We start from the raw sequence: 20,390 nt of genomic DNA, 5'->3' as shown, positions 1-20,390 counted from the left end.
ACCCATAATTAACCCCAGCTGGGGGAGGACCACTCCACAGAGTATCCAGCTGTAAGAGAGCATCTAAACTTACAGCAAATAATAACTGTCCCACTTCACTCCAATCTCTCTGACATCTTCTAGAAAATACATCCATGTATAAAGCCAAGTCATCTTAACTACGTTTTTGGTAGAGAAAGAGAACCAAAAGGAAAATAATTATAATGGAGGGCACACAGGGCAGTATGACATTAATAATTTAAATAAAGTAACCTGGAAACCCACCCCCCAACCCCAGATTTAAAAGGGCCTGGGTCCACGGTTCCCATTTCACGGACTGTGAACCACTTTCAGGAGCCACAAGGACCTGCCAATCAACCTGAGTAGGGTTTGAGTAAGTACCATGTCTCCTCCAGGTCTGGGTGGCCAGCGGGGAAGTCCCCTGTATAAAAGCTGAGGCCCTGACAGGAGAAGCAGATGGCATCTACAGACTCTGCTTGTATCTTCTTCTTAAACCAGATAACAAAATTGAAGTGTTCCTTCTAAGTGTGGAGGCAAAAAATAGTAAGTCTTGCTCTCTTTTATATAGAGTCTATAATTCTGTATTCTTCTATTCAGTTAACAATTTCTATAAGGTCTCTATTTTATCCAGTCATGGTTTTCATGGTCATGGCTAACACCAGAGATTGTGAGCTTCTAATTAATGAAAGACAAGGCACTAGTGACCCAGGTGCTAGCCAGGTCTGTAATACATCTTACCTGGAGGTATGAGGACTTTAAATCTGACCTTCTGTCACAGGAATTCCTCTTAGTATTGCATTTATATTTCTTCTTTACCTTCTAACTATTTTGTTTGTGTTTAGTCATCACAAAATGTCCTTGCCAGTTCTTCCCTAAGAAGTCCTTGAAATATTAGGACCTCTAAATGTTTTATGGCATCCCCTGGGCAATCCTTAGTCTTGAGGCACAGCATTCTGATTGACTATCATGGAAACCTGTGACTCAACCCATATCAACCCCAAGTCTATAACAGTGTTCCTTTTAAAAAATTTTATTTATTGGGGCACATGGGTGGCTCAGTGGGTTAAAGCCTCTGCCTTCTGCTCAGGTCATGATCTCAGGGTCCTGGGTTCGAGCCCCGCATCGGGCTCTCTGCTCAGCGGGGAGCCTGCTTCTTCCTCTCTCTCTGCCTGCCTCTCTGACTACTTGTGATCTCTCGGTCTCTGTCAAGTAAATGAATAAAATCTTTAAAAAAAATTTTTTTTTATTTATTTATTTTAAGTGATCTCTATGCCCAACATGGGGCTCAAACTTTTGACCCTAGGATCAAGAGTCGCATGTTCGACCCACAGAGCCAGCCAGGTGCCCCTATATAGAGTTCCTTTTTCAGGCAGAAATACGATATAGCTTTTTGTCTGGTTTTTCTCTGTTCGTACCTAGTTATAATAAATAAGTGGTGAAATTCTTTTCATAAAAGCAACACAAATCAAGACTATATTCTAGAACAAGAGAACACTAACAGTAAGGAAGAAGATCGCAGATCAGCTGTAAAAATTCCTCTTTGTTTTGGAAAGTATGCTTGTTTGCTTTTTCTGGTTCCACAAAATAGTACGGAGAAGCTCCTGCTTCACTGAGCCAAGTAGGTCAAAGAAGACCAAGGGAATGCTTGTGCGGGCTGAAAGGGATGGAGCATAGCATTTCCTCCTCTCAGACAGGGTATCCCGATCCTGCTGGCAGCAGCTGGGCTGTATGCTGGGGGAGTGCTTTCCATATCCATTCCCATGCCCACCTCAGTTCTGGGCTCAGGACTGCTCAAATGGAAGATGGCAACATGTGGCCAAGGAATGGCTTTAGTGAGGGGCTGTGCGGGTGTTGCTTGCTTTTGACAGGGAAAACATGGACATGGAAGAGAGAGTGAGTGAGATCTTTTTGACTTCCCTGACATGGACAGGGAAGAGAGGGGTGAGTGAGATCTTTTGACTGGTCTCTGCTCCTTGAAGTCCTGTCATTTCCACATCCCCGTTGTCACAAAATTTACAATTGTTCAGGGGTGCAGCAACATCCCTAGTTTTGTTAGACAGTCTAACACTGAAACATATACATATACTACTTTTTCCCCCAATTCATGTAGATTTTCCTGTATTAATAAAATAAAACCTTTTTTAAAATGAGTGATTAATTCTAAATAGTTTCCTGTCATGATATAATGTCTTAATCAGCAGGTAGTAAAACACAACCACACATAAAGGCCTATCCACGGGTTTGTTTTTTTTTTAAATATTATTTATTTATTTATTTGAGAGAGAGGCAGTGAGAGAGAGCATGAGTGAGGAGAAGGTCAGAGGGAGAAGCAGACTCCCCATGGAGCTGGGAGCCCGATGTTGGACTTGATCCCGGGACTCCGGGATCATGACCTGAGCCGAAAGCAGTCGTCCAACCAACTGAGCCACCCAGACGTCCCTCCACAAGTATTTCTGTCCATAAAAAGATCTCATACTGAAAGTTTGGGAATACTAAGGAATAACTCTGACTTGAGTTTTGGTTTTCTTGTATGGGAGGGTTGTGATTCATTTTCAGGAAAGGATGCTGGATTTCTAATATCCAGAGGCACCCTGAATACCTCACCCCCATATTCTCACTTCCCCACCCTCTCTCACCACTGCTACTACAGAGCGAGGATGGCACCCTCTTTGCTAAAGGTGCTATCAGTAAGTGTTAAGAGTGTTATACATACATTAGCATGTAATTGAGAATTTTCCCCTTAAAAGAATCAGAGAAGCTGAAAAAGTTTTAAACAAAGGGGTCTTTGGAGAAAGATGGCAACTCAGAGATGCTGGTGGCAGAAATAAATATTTATTTATTTCTGGGTGGCTGGGTGGGTGGCTCAGCCATTAAGCATCTGCCTTCAGCTCAGGTCATGAGCCCAGGGTTCTGGGACGGAGTCTCACATCGGGCTCTCTGCTCAGCTGGGAGCCTGCTTCTCCCTCTGCCTGCCACTTCCTCTGCTTGTGCTCTTTGCTCTCTTTCTCTCTCACCCTCTTTTTCTCACAAATAAATAAATAAGTAAACATATAAACCAACAAAATCTTAAAAAAAGAAATGTTTATAGACTGGTCTGAGGGGAAGAAATCTCTAGAAGCAGAGAATGCATAATCACAGGGTGTGAAAGTGTGAGGTTGGCCTCTGTGAACATAAAAGGCACAGGCGCTAGCTGGAGGTCTCCACAGAAAGGGAATCTGCCTTTGTTTAAAAGTAAAAGAGCAAATCCCACCTGGGATCCTAGAAGAAAGAGAAGGGCAGCTGGTCACACACTGTAGAGAGCAGATATTAAAGAACAGAAACCCCAGTCTGTGACCACTTCAAATAATTCCCACTACCAAGAAGTATTTGAAAGTCTCGGGCAAACAGCTCTGGTCTCTTTGATCCATAGCAAAAAATTCGAGTGACTTTAGTCCCCACCAAATGTTCAAACTTAGCATCTCCCATGGTGAGATCACTTGACACTCCGAGCTTCTGGGTAGGGCGCCTTGGCAAACAGAGCCCCATCTCTGCAGTACCCTTGCCAAGGACATTTGCCCTGGACCCAGTCATGAGGAAACAATCAGATGGATCCAGGCTGTATACTGTCCTATGAGACAACTGGCTTGGGGCACCTGGGTGGCTCAGTGGGTTAAGCCTCTACTTTTGGCTCGGGTCATGATCTCAGGGTCGTGGGATTGAGCCCCACATCAGGCTCTCTGCTCAGCAGGGAGCCTGCTTCCCCCCTCCTCTGCCTGCCTCTCTGCCTACTTGTGATTTCTTTCTCTGTGTGCCAAATAAATAAAATCTTAAAAGAAAAAAAAAAAAAAGAAGTCAAAATCTTGAAACACAAAAGGCAGTGGAGGGGAAAAGGGGGAGGTCTGAATATAAGTGAAGAAGCAGCATAGTAACCAAGGGTAATGCATGCACCTCAAGTGGATTTGGGAGTTTAAAAAAGTCTCTAAGAGAGGGTGCCTGGGTGGCTCAGTGGGTTAAGCCTCTGCCTTCGGCTCAGGTCATGGTCTCAGGGTCCTAGGATCCAGCCCCGCATAGGGCTCTCTGCTCAGCAGGGAGCCTGCTCCACCCGTGTCCCCCACCCCACGCCTGCCTCTCTTGCCTCTCTGACTACTTGTGATCTCTCTCTGTTAAATAAATAAATAAAATCTTCCAAAAAAAATCTCTATGAGAAAAATTTGAGACAACTGGGGTAAATTTATATGTATCTCGAATGATGTATTTTCAGATGGTATTATATACAAGTGATATTATCAGATTACTGCTCATTTTCTGAGGTATGAAAATGATATTTTGGCTATGTAGGAAAGTGTCTTTATTCTTGGGAAATGTCTGCTGAAGTATTTAGGGGTGAAGTTTCACGATATCTATAATTTAGGTAACCTACTTTTGCATGGCCTGGGCTGCAGGTGGAGAGAGAAAATTAAAGCAAAATATTACCAAAAGATAAATTTAGCATGATACTTTCTTTTAACTTCTCCGTAAATTTGAAATTTTTCAAAATAAAAATAAACAGGGAACATGAGATAAACGTTGGAGTTCCTAAAAGAAGAGGGGTAATAATAGTAATTTGTTGTCCCAGTATTTCTTGGAACATAACATTTTTTTTTTAAGAATTTATTTTTTTGTCAGAGGGAGAGAGAGCACAAGCAAGGGGAACAGCAGGAAGAAGGAGAAGCAGACTCCCCACGGAGCAAGGGGCCTGATGCAGAACACAATCCCAGGACTCTGGATTATGACCTGAGTCGAAGGCAGACACCTAACTGACTGAGCCACCCAGGCGCATTCCGGAACATAACATTTTTCAAATATTCTCCCGAGAAGAGTACTCAGTAAACATCTGATAAAAATGCATACACATAAACCTTAAAGATAGCCTAAAAATTCTAGCAGTTGACATTCAAACTAGAGCCTCCAGATAGCTTCTCTCCTATCTGAAAGGAACCCCTGAGTGTTAGATCACATGTTCTGACTTGAGGTACTAATATAACTTCCATAACTGTCCAGGTCGGTCGATAGCTCTGTCCACCACACCTGCAGTCCCTCTGAGAGGCAGCCCTCAGGGGAAACACATGACCTCCCTGCCACCTTCACCTCTACCTCCACCTCCAACAAGCTCATAGAATCTTGGGGAGCACCTGACCAGAGGAGGTCAATCCTTACATGCAGCCAGCACCCTCTGAGTGATCCCGATGCAGAGACAAGGGAAAGAATTAGGTAATTAAAAAAAAAAATTAGGCTCCACGCCCAGTGTTGGACGCTTAACTGACTGAGCCACTCAGACGCCCTAAATTAAGTAATGAACAGTGGAAACTGGAGCTAAGAGGCACAGAGAGAAGGCAGGATTGAATATTTAAGGGCTCCTGCCATGAGGAAGCAGAAGCTATGAATCAGATGACAAGGTGCATGAATAGAAAAGAATGAGCCTGGTGGTGGGTACTAAGGAGGGCATGTATTGCATGGAGCACTGGGTGTGGTGCATAAACAATGAATTTTGGAACACTGAAAAAAATTAAATTTAATTAAATTTAAAAAAAAAAGAAGAAAGAAAAGTCAATAGAGGGCAGAGATCAGAGAAACTGAAATAGGAAGAATGACAAGAAGGTGGGCCCTGCAGGCTGGGTGGCAAAGACGGGCTCTGAGGCTGCCTTTGGCGCTCCTGACAGTTCTCTGCAAGGCCAGGTCCATTTCCAAGCTCCATGTTTTCTCTTGATTGCATCCCCATGCTCCAACCCCCCAAGGGCAACTGTTGGATCTTGCCAACAAAAAGGAGTTAACTAAAATAAGACTTGTTCTTTGGGCATCTGGGTGGCTTAGTCGTTAAGCATCTGCCTTCGGCTCAGGTCATGATTCCAGGGTCCTGGGATCAAGTCCTGAGTCGGGCTCCCTGCTCAGTGGGAAACCTGCTTCTTTCTCTCCCAGTCCCCCTGCTTGTGTTCCCTCTCTCACTGTCTTTCTCTCTTGTCAAATAAATACATAAAATCTTAAAAATAAAATAAAATAAGACTTGTTCTTTAATAAGCTTAAACACAAAGGACAAAATTGAACAAGGTGCATGTGAGTTTTATGATGCTACCTGAAAATTAGAGAAAGTGGCTGAAATACGAATCTAACAATGTATTTTTCAAAGTGCATCCTACAGGCAAGAATGACAGAGGGACAGGAGAACTAAAGAGCAGAAATTTGTTGGGAAACAAGATATTAAACTAGTCTTGAATTATCTCCCTATAGATTACTTATTAATTTTGCAAAGGCAAAAATAGCAGTTATACGGTGGAGAAACTGGCAGCCACCTCCTTAACCAGATGGTCAAGTTACTATAGGGACTTACTGGGGTTACTTTGCAAAATCCGAATATAAACCATGGATGAAATAACAGTATTATATAAGGGCACCTGGGTGGCTTAGCTGGTTAAGTGTCTGACTCTTGATCTCAACTCAGGTCTTGATCTTAGGGTCGTGAGTTCAAGCCCCGCATTGGCATGGAGCCTACTTAAAAACAAAAAACAAAAAACACAGTATTATAGTAATGTTAAATGCCCAGATTTTGGTCATTGTGCTACATTTATGTAAGAGACAAATCTTGTTCTTAGAAAATATACACTGAATTGTTTGGAGGTAAAGGGGGATGTCTGCAACATTATTCTCAAACCATTCAGGGAAAAAACCATATGTGTGTGTATGTGTGTTTTAAGTAGCCTCCACGCCTAGTGTGGGGCTTGAACTCACAACCCTGAGATTAAGAGGCATGTGCTCTACTGACTGAGTCAGTCAGGCGCCCGCATATATATAGTTTTAACTAAATAAATAAAGAGAGAGAGAGAGAAAACAAATATGACAAAATTTTAACAACTGATGAATAGAGAGGTAAAGAATTTATGGGAATTCTTTCAGTTAATTTTGCAATTTTTCTGTAAGCTCAAAATGGTTTCAAAATTAAAAGTTACAAAAAATTAACACATAAGAGCACAAACAGTTTTAGGGGCACCTGGGTGGCTCAGTCGGTTGTGGCCAACTCTTGATTTTGGCTCAGGTCATGATCTCAAGGTTGTGAGATTGAGCCCATCATGGAGCTCCTTGCTGGGAGTGGAGCCTGCTTAAGAATCTCTCTGCCCTGGGACGCCTGGGTGGCTCAGTTGTTTGGGCAGCTGCCTTCAGCTCAGGTCATGATCCCAGCGTCCTGGGATCGAGTCCCACATCCGGCTCCTTGCTCGGCGGGGAGCCTCCTTCTCCCTCTGCCTCTGCCTGCCATTCTGTCCGCCTGTGCTCGCTTTCCTGCCTGTGCTTGCTTTCTCTCCCTCTCTGACAAATAAATAAATAAAATCTTAAAAAAAAAAAAAAAAAAGAATCTCTCTGCCCTCCCCACCACCCCACCCCCACCGACCCTGCTCCCTTCCTAAAAAAATAAAATTAAAATAAAAAAAAATAAAAAGTGTACTCTAAAACTAATTATATTCTTGTAACAGGAAAATTGACTTATTTTGGGTACTGACAAATCATCATGTTAGATAATTGAAGACATCATCTCTGTTTTATGAGAATCTGCACATAAAACTAACTTGATTTGCAAGATTTTTGCTTGGAGAAATTGTTCTGACACTAAGCAAATGGTTTAGGAAGATATATTTACTGCTTAAAATGTAGTCTGGAAAAGGAAAGAAGAACAGGGAGGGAGAAAGGAAAGGAAAAAAAGAAAAGCAAGAATAGCATTTTGGCTCAAATTTTAAATTCAAGATGAGGGGGGACCTGAGTCCTTCTGACCAAGGCCCAAAAGATAGATAGATAGATAGACAGATACATGATAAAATCTATTCAACTTTTCAATAGTGAGTTTAGGATTACTTTGGTAACAAGCTATGAAATCTAAGAAAGATGTCTAAAAATTTTCAAATTTAATTTGTGCTCTCTTTCCCTACAAATAAGCCACAGGCATACTTTAAAAATTGAGAAAATCTAAGAAAAATGTCTAAAAAAGCTTAAAATTTAATTTGTGCTCTCTTTCCCTACAAATAAGCCACAAGGCATAATTCACATACCATATAATTCACACATTAAATGTGTACAGTTCAGTGGTTTTTAGGATAGTCACAAAGTTGTATAGCTATCATGACCATCTAATTCCAGAACATCTACATTACCCCAGAACAAGGCCCTATTTCCATTAGCAGTCACTTCCCCCATCCCCTGGCAACCACTCATCTCCTTTCTGTTTCTATGGATTTGCCTATTCTGGACATTTTATGTACATTGGATCATACAATATATGGCTTTTTATGCCTGGCTTCTTTCACTTAGCATAATGCTTTCAAACTTCATCCATGCTATAAGCATGAATCAGTCAGAAGTTCCTTCCTTTTCGTGGCTGCATAATATTCCATCATATGGCCAAATTTACCACATTTGCTCATGAATTCACTAGCTGATGAACATCGGACTGTTACAATCTTTTGTCTATTATGAATAATGCATCTATGAACACCCATGTTCAAGTTTTTATGTGGCCATGTTTTCAATTCTCTTGAGCATACACTCTGGGAAGAAAATTGCTGGGACACGTCATCCTTCTGTCTGATTTTTGAAGAAATGCCAGACTGTTCTCCAGGTCCTGCACTATTTTACATTCTCCCTAGCAATGTATGAGGGTTCCAATCTGTCCCCATCAACACCGGTTATTTCCTGTCATTTTTATTCCAGCCATCCCAGCAGGTGTGAAGTGCTATCCCTTTGAGATTTTGATTTGCATTTCCGCAACATCTAACAATGTGGAGCATTTACATGTGTTTATTGACTTATTTCTACATCTTCTTTGGATAAATGTCCAAAATGTGTACTATTAATTCCAAGATATTTTAAACTTGATTTTGGTATTATATGTGAAAGAAAACGAAGAATAGTTATACAAGTAAAGAACTGGGTGGCTCAGTCGTTAAGCATCTGCCTTTGGCTCAGGTCATGATCCCATGGTTCTGGGATGGAGCCCCCCATCAGGCTCCTTGCTCAGCGGGGAGCCTGCTTCTCCCTCTGCCTCTAACCCTCCCCACCTCCCGATAGTTCTGTCTCTCTCAAATAAATAAAAAAATCTTAAAAAAAAAGTCGTAAACCTTTGGCTGTATTAGTACATTCCTATATTATGTAAAGAATCAATGTTCAGATAGCCAATATGTCTAAAAAGAACTGGCAGGGGCGCCTGGGTGGCTCAATCATTGAGCCTCTGCCTTTGGCTCAGGTAATGATCCCAGGATCCTGGGATCAACTTCAGCTTGGATCCGGCTTCCCTGGTCAGTGGGGAATCTACTTCTCCCTCTCCTTCTGCTGCTCCTTCCTACTTGTGCTCTCTCTCTCAAATACATAAATTTAAAAATTTTTTAAATTAAAAAAAAATAAAACCTACATACTGAGGATTGGAGTAACATGGCATTTAGAATTTTTTTTTAAAGATTTTATTTATTTATTTGGCAGAGAGAGATCACAAGTAGGCAGAGAGAGAGAGAGGAGGAAGCAGGCTCCCCGCTGAGCAGAGAGCCCGATGCGGAACTCGATCCCAGGACCCTGAGATCATGACCTGAGCTGAAGGCAGCGGCTTAATCCACTGAGCCACCCAGGCGCCCGGCATTTAGAATTTTGATGTGTGAATTCTGACTTCATAATTTGCTTCTCTGGCTTTTTCTCTTAATAATGAACTTGTTAAAACACAGGCTCTTAAACTTGTTAAAACAATGGCTTTTGAGGACCCTTTGCCCCCAGAACTTAGACCCTGAAGATGGGAGACAAAATGGGCACACTTCTAAAGGACAAGTTTACAAAATTTATTGAAGGTGTTGAAAATGTAGATTATTTTTGATTCAATAATTCCACTCCTAGGGGATTATCTGAAGGAATTATAATGTATGTAAAAGTACTTTTACGGAGATACTCAGTGCAATATTAGTAATAATAAATTTTAAAAGTGGAAACCAGGGGTGCCTTGGTGGCTCAGTGGGTTAAGCCTCTGCCTTCGGCTCGGGTCATGATCTCAGGGTCCTGGGATTGAGCCCTGCGTCCGGCTCTCTGCTCAACGGGAGCCTGCTTCCCCCACCCCCCGCCCTCTGCCTGCCTCTCTGCCTACTTGTGATCTCTCTCTCTCTGTCAAGTAAATAAATAAAATCTTTTTTGTTTGTTTGTTTTTTTGTTTTGTTTTGTTTTTTGTTTTTTTTTTTGAAAAGCATCTCTTCTTTTTTTTTTTTAAAGATTTTATTTATTTACTTGAGAGAGAGACAGTGAGAGAGAACATGAGCGAGGAGAAGGTCAGAGAGGGAAGCAGACTCCCCATGGAGCTGGGAGCCCGATGCGGGACTCGATCCCGGGACTCCGGGATCATGACCTGAGCCGAAGGCAGTCGTCCAACCAACTGAGCCACCCAGGCGCCCAATAAATAAAATCTTAAATAAAAAAATAAAAGTGGAAACCATCTACAAGTCCAACAATGAATGGATTGGTTAAATATGTTATGATATACCCATATGATGGGACTACTGTGCTGCAATTAAAAATGCTTCAGTGGTAATAAACTTAGCAACATGGAAAAATGGTCATAATAAAATATTAAGAAAAAAAGGAAGATGCAAAATAGAATGTATAGTGTAATCTCCAGTTTGTTAAAGGAATGTGCATTCATGTATGTGTATGGAAAATAGTTGAAAAAGTGGAAATAGTTGAAAAAGGTACACATCTGAATCTCAGCAGCGGGCAGAACTGCACCTGTTATTTGCTTTTTCCATATCTGTATTTTTGCTTCTTTGTGTTTTCTGATTTTCTAATGATTAACTTTAATTACTATATTAAGACAAATTGTGGGGCACCTGGGTGGCTCCATCAGTTACACATCTGCCTCTGGCTCAGGTCATGATCCCAGGGTCCTGGGATGGAGCCCTGCATCAGCATCAGGCTTCCTGCTCAGTGGGGAGCCTGCTTCTCCCTCTCCCCCCACCCCTCCTCGTGTGTACACACAGTCTCTCAAATAAATAAAATCTTTAAAAAAAAAAAAAAGACAAGCTTTAGAAGAATGGAATCAATCTATTATTAATTAAAATAGATGTTATAATCAGAGGCTAATAAATATCACTAAAGTACAGAATTTCTTATAGGTACTTAGAATTGAAATTACTATGAGAATGCTTAAAATGATCATATTTGGAGTCAATGGAAGAAAAATATATCATTGACTAATAACCAAAATAAGTTGTTTTATAGACATTATTTTTCTTTTTGGGGGTCCAGGGGATTTAGATTTGGGGCTGCATGTTCTCAGTCTGGCTTCTGGGAAGGTGGCTACTAAGGGCAAAGGAGCAGCACAGGCTAAGGGGACAGATGGAACAGGTTCAAAGCCTGGCTTGACCTTGAGTACATCATTCAACTTCTTGGCCTCGATTTCCTCCCCAGGAAAATGGGAATCATAATGTTTGTGTTATAAGGCAAATTTTCAAAGAAAATTCAAGAAATAGTCTTTGTCATATTTATAGTGTCATCCTTAGCAGGTTAAAGATTATCGACTTGCCTGTGCTTAACCACACCCTGGGTGGGAGCCCCCTGCTTTGTAAACAGCTGGTTGTGCAAATACCCTTCCTATTTGCTTCTAGAACTTGGGTCCCACACTTGGCCTGCACAGATAAGCAAGGAGTTGTAACCGTTTGAATTTGCTGGCATCCTCCTTGGACGTGTGGCCCTAGGAATTTATGTGAGAAAGGACTCATCTGTTGCACATGACTGTCCTGGCACATGCCTGTTCCTTCAAATTTAGTAACCGACCCTTCAGAACTGTAGCATTTCTTTTCTTTTTTTTTTTTTTTTTAAAGATTTATTTATTTATTTGACAGACAGAAATCACAAGGAGGCAGAGAGGCAGACAGAGAGAGGAGGAAGCAGGCTCCCCACTGAGCAGAGAGCCCGATGTGGGACTCGATCCCAGGACCCTGGGATCATGACCTGAGCCGAAGGCAGAGGCTTTAACCCACTGAGCCACCCAGGCGTCCCGGAACTGTAGCATTTCTGAAGGCACTGCCCACCAGTATTTTGGAGGTGAGAACACTCGGGTCAGAGAGATGACATGATATGGGCAAGGTGCCACAGGGGACACAGTGTCATGGTTTCCAAGCATGGTTCAAAATACAGATGTCTGGTCCCCACCCCAATTTTCCTCTCTTGGGCTCTTCCCTAGTGACAACACTGGGCAGTCAGTGTGTGGAAGGCTGCTTAAACACTAGCCTGCCGGACTTTGTCTCCTGGGGCTACAAAGGGGTCAGTGGCTTCTCTGTGTGCTCAGGGTCAGCCCTTTAGAACGAACAGAGGTCAGTTCACTCCATCCTGTTCCACGGCCACAGGTTTAAAAAAAAAAAAAAAAAAAAGCAAACAAATGTGCTTCCAGTGGGGTGACAACACCTTGCTCTTACTGGGCTGGCGGTGGGAACGTGCTGTCACTCTTGTTTATGAGAGCCCCACATAATCTCTGTGGACAGGCACCCAGCCAAAGATGCATCAGTTTCAAACCTATCATTTCCTTTCAATATCACAGGTTTGTTCTCTCTCACATTCCAGTGGGGCCGTGGGTGACAATGAGGCCACCACCTTGCTGATCTCACAGGGTCATGTCAAGACTGAATGAGAGAATGTGTGTGGAAAACGTTGTCAATGTAAGGAAATGTGTGGACTTAATCAGTAAGACAAGGTAGCATCAGAATTAAAGGGAAGACAGATTTCCTTTGTGCCAAAGGGGAGTGGGTATTAAAATAAACAAGACGGAGGAGTGGCAGTACTGTTTCCCTCCTGAGTGGAGTGTGCACCTGGGGACATTCAGGGATGGAGAGACCACCCAGAGTCTGTGGGAGATTATGGGCAGGAAAGGGGTTATAGGTGAGAATCAAGGCTTATGGCCCAGAGTGGAAATGTTACGGCCACCCCTTCTACCTTGGCTCTCTTGAGAAAGAGCCCAACTGAGGGATGACACAGTACAGATTCTGGAGGGCTGACCAGCTCAGTGGGGTAGGATTCAAGCTCCCAGCTTGCTCCCCAGGCTCGCAGTTGCAACAGCTAATGTTGATCGAGTGCTCACCTTGGATAGACGCCGTTCCAGGGTTTTTCCATATAACGATCCTCACAAAATCCTATAGCAGGTGAATGTTATCTCCATTTCATACATGGTAAATTGAGGCTCACAAAGGTGTAGGCTGTGGAGCCAGAGAATGTCAGAGCTGCAATTGAAACCTCGTCTGAATCCAGCAAAACTCAACCTCAATACCGCAAGCCCCAGCCACCCCCAGATATTTGCTATCCATGACTAAATCATGTATTTTCACACACTGGTTCCCCTGTGGGAAAGGCCCTTTTTCTGGTCTCCTCCAGCTGCCAAACTCCTATTCATCCTATGTGGCCCAATGCATGTGTCTTCTCATCACATCCTAAGAGTTCAGTTGGGCAATGATCCATATAATAAAATTTGGTACAGAAAGTTGTAGCTCTTACAGAAGTTTTTAAAAATTCTTTATTATTTGATTTTATGTTCATGAAAAGGAATATGAGCAGTTACTAGGTATTGTTAGTAATTTAACTTTTCCCCAATATTTTATTATGAACATTTTAAACATATAGCAAAGTTGAAAGAATTTGATGGGGGTTGCTGGTATACCCACAACCTAGCTTCTACTCTGAACATTTTACCACACTCGCTTTTGTCACACAGCTCTCCATCTACCAATCCCTCTATCCAGCCTTCAATCCACCTTAGTTTTTGACACATTTAGAACTAGATTGTAGTCACCAGCATATTTCCCCTTAAATACTTTAGGAAGCATATCAAGTGGTGTAACTAAAAATAAGGTCACTCCTTGTTCAATCTTCTGGATCAGTTTAATTAATTTAATCTCCATTTAATTGAGATTGCAAAGGCTATTTGGGGGGGAAGTTTGTCTTGTTAAAACCAAAAATAAGATTTGATAATCACTGCTTAGTGTCCTCAGCCAGAATTAGGAAGAAAGCAGCTGCCACTGCAGTGTGAACGACTGAAACCCTCTTTTATGTGCTGCTCTGTAATGGGTATTTAGATAGGTAATGGTGAAAAGTAATAAAGTTCTCATGGTGTAGTTTCAGGATGACAAGGGAGATCATTTTGTCTTTTTCAAAATCCCTCAAATTGTACTGGCAAGGCGGCTATTTGTTCTAAGGCTGGTCCCCCCCACCCTTTCTAAAATCTATTTGAATTCACAGAAGAATGGGAATAATGGGATTTAAAAACAAAAACAAAAACCCTTCCTCCCCAAAATAACAATTTTTTTTTAAGGAATTCTTGGATAAAGCCAAAACAAGTGGATTGTAACTTACTGCTATTGGATACTAATGGCAATACCAGCACTCGAGGTTGCAAAGGTTTCTTACAGACATTTGAGCTCACTTTGCTCTCTGCAACATTTTGACAAACTAGGCAGTATTACCTCTAGTTTTTACTGGGGTAAAATATGCATAAAATCTACCATTTTAACCCTTTTTGAGTGTACAACTCAGTAGCATTAAACACGTTCACATTGCCATGCAATTTCACCATTGTCCTTCTCCAGAACTTTCGCAGCATCCCAAAGCGAACCTCTGCCCACTAAACAGTAACTCTCTGCTCAACACCCCCGCCCCGCCCCCTTAGTTCCTGCTAGCTGTTGTTCTTTCTTTCCCTAAACATTCACCTATTCTAGGTATCTCCTGTAAGTGGGGGTTATAAATCATATATCATGTCATATATCGTGTCCTTCTGTACCTGGCTTAGTTCATTTAGTCTAATGTTTCCAAGGACCCTCCAAGGTCCTCCAGCAGAACTTCATTCCTTTTTATGGCTGAATAATGTTCCATTGTATGTACAGATCACACTGTGTTGGTCCATTCACCCATCAGTGGACACTTGGGTTGCTTCCATCTTTTGACCATTGTGAACAGTGCTGTTGTGAACATTGGTGTGCAAACATCTAGGTTCAAATCCATTATCTCCATTTTACGGATAGGAAATTCAAGGCTCAGAAAGGGCAAAGATAATTGCTCGGCAAAGCCAAAACTGAGGCTGAGTTCAGGCCCGGGTAGAAAGTACTAGAAATGCACCTGCTTATTGAGTGAATGTTCAGCAGGAGCACAGGTTTGTACTTGTTGGTAAATAGATATCCTATGAGCCAGGCCCCTCTCCTGGACATGCCAGGACCCCACAGTGATCCAGCAACCAAGAATCCAGCAATCTAGCAACCTCTGCCCCAGCAGAGGTCCTAGGACACTGCTTCTTCTTTTTTTTTTTTTTTTTTTTTTAGATTTTATTTATTTATTTGACAGAGAGAGACACACACATTGAGAGAGGGCACACAAGCAGGGGGAGTGGGAAAGGGAGAAGCAAGCATCCCATCCATTGAGCAGGGAACCCAGTGTGAGGCTCGATTCCAGGACCCTGGGATCAGGACCTGAGCCAAAGGCAGACTCTTAACAACTGAGCCACCCAGGTGCCCTAGGACCCTGCTTTTAACGACAATGTCCGTTCTGACTAGACAGGGCCCATCACTTGCAGTGTTTGATGTTCTGAATAGCACCCTCCAGTGTTCATGGGGGAACCTGGGGCTTTTGTGGGGATGAGGTGACCTATGAATGCCCTGGAGTGTACTTGTGACAAATATGAGGGCCTTCACAGTTCTGTAAAAGGAGTTAGAAAGTCTAGAAAAAATCTGGGCCATTAGAAGGAAATAAGAAGCCATTATTACTAAATATAACAGAAACTTCAGTTCAGGTCTTGGAGAAAGGGCTCGAGAACCTTGAATAAGAGTAAAGCCATCAGGAGAGTCTCATGAGGAGGTCGCAGAGTGTCAGTCTGGGAAGCGATAGGGAAACCATTAATGTATATGAACCTGAAGGAGGTGAACCGGGGCCAACCATGGAATGATCTGAGGGGGAGAACCCGGGCTTGGCGTTGGGTGGGACCCCCAAGGAAACATCAGAAAGGCAGGAGAGACCCAAGTGACTGCAGCTGGACCAGATGAGGAGTAACAACAGGGAGGACCAGGAGGAGCCAGTACCCAGCCTGACATCTTAAAAGGAGTGACATGAGGTTACTGGAGAACATGATGTGTACCTCAAGATGAGCCCCTGCTGGCATTGTGGGTCCTGGGCTGCCTCAGACATTGAGGTTCTGCTTGACAAGAGTCAAGGTAAAAAGTGCTCAAATGCTAACTTCTGTGGAGAAATTCCCTCCTGATTCTTTTCTTTCCTGGAGGCGCAGCAGAGAGTCTCTTGGGACACACAGCTAGCCCCTGACCACAGCGATATTTGGGTTTGGGCTAGATGTGGGGTGTCCCTGTGTCCTCACAGTGCTTCGTGGCCACATTCAGTCCACCACAGGTACCAGCCCTGCTCCTCTTGCCCACCTTGCTGCTGAGAACATGACGCGGTTCTACTTCCTCCTTTATTCCCTTTGTTCAGTCTGAAATCACTCATGCATTGAAGTGAGAAGACACATGTGGTTTGGTCTCAGCGCCTGATTCCATTCACTCTGGAAATCAGTTGATCTTTCCTACCCACAATCATTTTGCCTTCTGGTAACAACTCCTCAATTCCCCTTTGAGAAAATCACCCCTTCCTTTCTTTTCTTCTTTTTTCTTCCTTTCTTTCTCTCTTTCTTTGATTTTTTAGAAAATTATTTATTTGAGGGCACCCGGGTGGCTCAGTCAGTTCAGCATCTGCCTTCTGCTCAGGTCGCAATCCCAAGGTCCCGGGTTCGAGCCCCGCATCAGACTCCCTGCTCAGCAGAGAGCCTTCTTCTCCTTCCCCCTCTCCCTGTGCCCCTCCCCTTGCTCATGCTCAATCTCTGTCAAATAAATAAAAATCTTTAAAGAAATTATTTGAGAGAGAGAGCGCGTGCAAGTGAGCAAGGAGGTGGGGCAGAGGGAGAGGGAAAGAGAGTCCCAAACCAACTCTGTGCAGGGTGCAGAGCCCAACACAGGGTTCCCTCTCACCACCCTGAGAGCATGACACAAGCCAAAACCAAGAGTCAGAAAATTAACTGACTGTACCATTCAGGTGCCCTTTTTTTTTTTTAATTGTAAAATATACATAACATAAAATTTACCATCTTACTCATTTTCAAGCATAAAGTTCAGTAGTGTTAGGTACATTTAAATTGTCATGCCACCAACCACCTTCCTTTCTTAAGAAGTCCATATTTGTTTGCATTTGACCTCAACCCCTGGCTCCAAGGAGAGGCCTAACCACCAGGCTGGGCCCATCAGAACCCTCTATTTTCTTAACCACAGTGATTGGCCTACAATGGGTTCATCACAGATGACAAGCTCATGAGAATCAACAGAAGGATTGTTGTTAAAACTATTGGGGAAAGAGGCTTTCTGTTCCTGCTCCAGATGCCAAACTGGTGGGAACTAAGCTTGGAGCTGCAGTTCTTTGAATTCATAGGGGAATGGGAGTATCTTTGCCACCAACTTTAGGACCTGCCTAATAACAGAAAAAAAGCAAAGCTGGCCATGTTTGAGCACCTGGCTCCAGCCATGCCTGAAGCTTTTCCACAAAGACTTTTTAGTTATTTAAAGCAATATTTTTTTTTTCCCCTGAAGCCAGGCTGAGTTGGGTTTTTGTCATTTGCAACTAAAAGACCCCAGAACTAATGTGGCTTGTGAAGCTTGTTAAGATCTAAATACCAGTGTCCTTTACCACTGTCTTCATCTCTGGGAGCATTCAGAGAGCCTCACCTAGCCTAGCCCAGAAGCCGCCACACACTAGCATGTAATGTTTGTTCAGTGATGTTGAGAAGAATAGTTTGAGGGGTGGGAAAGGTGTATAATAAAGAAGTTCTATCCAGGACAAAAATATTTGTCACAAATATGCAGACCTGTCAGTAAGCATCACTAAACATACAGTCTCCCCTGAGAAAGATTATGTTTTTCAGCCATAGTTGAAAGCCCACTGTCCTCTAACTTATGTGGTTGTAATGTGGGTCTGAGGACAGTGTGAGGCACATCCAGTTGTCTATCCAAGAGTCTCGTTACAAACTGCAGCCAGAACGAAGATCATAATTGGTATTGGCATCACTCTTCTGTGATGAAGAAAGAAGCCAAGGACACACAGAGGTCAATGCATTCCCAACACAGGCCCCAGGCCAAAGACTCCAGGCCCTACTCTCTGTCTGGAAGCTTCCTGCTCTTGGACAACAGGTGTAAGCACTAAGTGGGATCAGGTGTATATGAGTTTTCATGAAGATCCTATGAGGGGACCCACTAGATGAAAGCAACTTCTTTGTGAAACTGGCTTTGTTTTGTTTTGTTTTGTTTTAATCTAAAGGCAAGAATCAAAGTCTTGTTTTGTCCCACTTTTTTTTTCTTGGCCCACGATTCCCTAAAATCACCTCTAGGAACTCTTAGACATACAACATACAAACCTATAGGTGTGTGAGGAGAAGAAATAAGTCTCGGGGCTGTGAAACCCAGCAAACCATCAGCATCCACAGAAGCAGTTTTTGCGGCGCAGTGGGTAGGTGAAGGGGGCACGCACGATCTCACAAGGCAGGTCCTATGTAGTGAGTGTTTCTACCATCCAGACTCCTACAGGCTGTACCCATAAGCGAAGAAACATCCAGTGGAGTCTCCTCTGTTCCCCTGGAAGTGCACCACTCACGACCAGGCCTATCTAGGCCCTCCATTCTTAGGAACCTGTTCAGCCTCCTGTAGTCCCAGGCACGGTTGGACACGTGGCCACCTTCTCTCTGGGGCAAAGTGAGCCAGCAGCCCATTCTGAGGCCATTCCAGAGAAGCCTGGTCAGTGGCCCCTCACTTAAGTCAGCCCTTCAGGGCGTGGGAATACAGCTGAACCCACTACAATCTGGTCCACATGGAGAGGCCACCAGGGCTGGGAAGAGTACTGGACAAGGGGTCGGAGGCCCGAGGTTTAGTTTCTCCCTGATACTTAACAAGCTAAGAGGCAAAGTAACAGAACCCTACAGAACTTCCCAAGGACAAACACTTGCGGGAAGGGGCTCTGCCTGTCTTGCTCAAGTTCTATCCCCAAAGCCTTGAACACACCTACCCGCTAAGACAGCGGTAAGTCCGTGTCTCAGTGCCTTCATCTATGAAATGGTGATTCTCAAACCACGTTATGGGGGAGGAAGGGATATCCAAGCACTCAGCAGGCTCAGTATTCACAGATAGTCTCATTACCTCCAGTTACTCAGCCCAGGGAGGGAGCATCATTGTTCCCATTTCACAGATGAAGAAATTGAGACTCAGAAATTCTCCCCGGAGCGCCAGGACGCAAACCCTCAGAAGAGGAATCTGAAGGCTCCACTGTTTTCACTACAGCACACCACCTCTGTCAGCTCAAGTGCTCCCAGTGGGAGGTTTTCCACCTCCCCGGCGCGGTGGCCCCCAAACTGAGCAGCAAAGCGGTGTTGTTCGTAGGCAGCAAGCCACAACTTCCCCGTCCGTCCCAAGCTGTGGGCCCCGGACACGACCTCCCATCAGCCGGCGGCGCCCGAGCTCGCCCACCCCAGCACGGCCGCCCCGCAGGAAATACTCACGGCTCCCACAGGCCCAGGCGGCTCCGCGGGGCGCATCCTCTCCCGGGGCTCCGGCCTCCTCGAGGGCAGCCGAGCGCGGGGCTGGGCTGCCTCCTCTCCCTGGGGCATCGGATTATTTTAGCACTTGCGGAAGGAACGGACGGAAACTGTAGTCACATGGAGAGCGAGGCGCTCAGCGACTCAGCACTCGCGGAGAGCAGGCATCTTAGAGGGAACTGCGGGCGGTGGCAGGGGGATGGGGGGCGAGGGGGGCGGCCGGAGGGACGCAGGGCCCCGGGGCGCCTGCAGGTGAGCCAGGAGGCTGGTGATTTAGGGTCTCCCAGCAGTCCTAACCAAGGCTCCCAGGCTTTCTTGCCTTAGAGATTTTCTTTTTTTTTAAGTTTTATTTCAATCACCTGCTGTTCATCACAACACGTGCACTCCTTAATTCCCATCGCCTGTTTGACCCATTCCCACACCCACTTGCCTTCTGGTAACCACTCGTTTGTTCTCTACAGTTAAGAGTCGGTTTTCTGGTTTGCCTCTCTCTTTTTTCCCTTTGCTCATTTGTTTTGTTTCTTAAATTACACATATGAATGAAATGAAATAGGGTATTTGTCTTTCTCCTCCGACTTGCTTAAGCATTATACTCTAGCTCAATCCATGTGGTTGTGAATACCAAGGTTTCATTCTCTTTATGGCTGAGTAATATTCTGTTGCATCCCATAGAGCATTGCATATATATACATATGTACATATATTCATATATAAATACATATATATGTATATATATATTCACATCTTCTTTATCCATTCATCAGTCACTGAATCAATG

General features: G+C 43.8%; 1 protein-coding gene across 2 annotated transcripts in view; it reads right to left on the bottom strand.

Annotated features, from left to right (window-relative positions):
* NRROS (negative regulator of reactive oxygen species) overlaps window positions 1-19,780 on the bottom strand; it is a 29,166-nt gene extending 9,386 nt beyond the window's left edge. The window contains exon 1 of one of the 2 annotated variants that reach the window (XM_059391209.1): window positions 19,577-19,780. In XM_059391209.1, coding sequence (XP_059247192.1) covers window positions 19,577-19,684 — 108 coding nt within the window. In that variant the 5' untranslated portion in view covers window positions 19,685-19,780. The remainder of the gene's footprint in view (window positions 1-19,576) is intronic. The other variant, XM_059391208.1, reaches the window with a different exon arrangement.
* Between the last annotated feature and the right edge of the window lie 610 nt (window positions 19,781-20,390).

This window comes from Mustela nigripes, chromosome 2, assembly GCF_022355385.1.
Source record: "Mustela nigripes isolate SB6536 chromosome 2, MUSNIG.SB6536, whole genome shotgun sequence".
Lineage (NCBI taxonomy): Eukaryota > Metazoa > Chordata > Mammalia > Carnivora > Mustelidae > Mustela > Mustela nigripes.
Note: the sequence above shows the minus strand (reverse complement) of the source record. Positions and strands in the feature narration are given on the sequence as shown.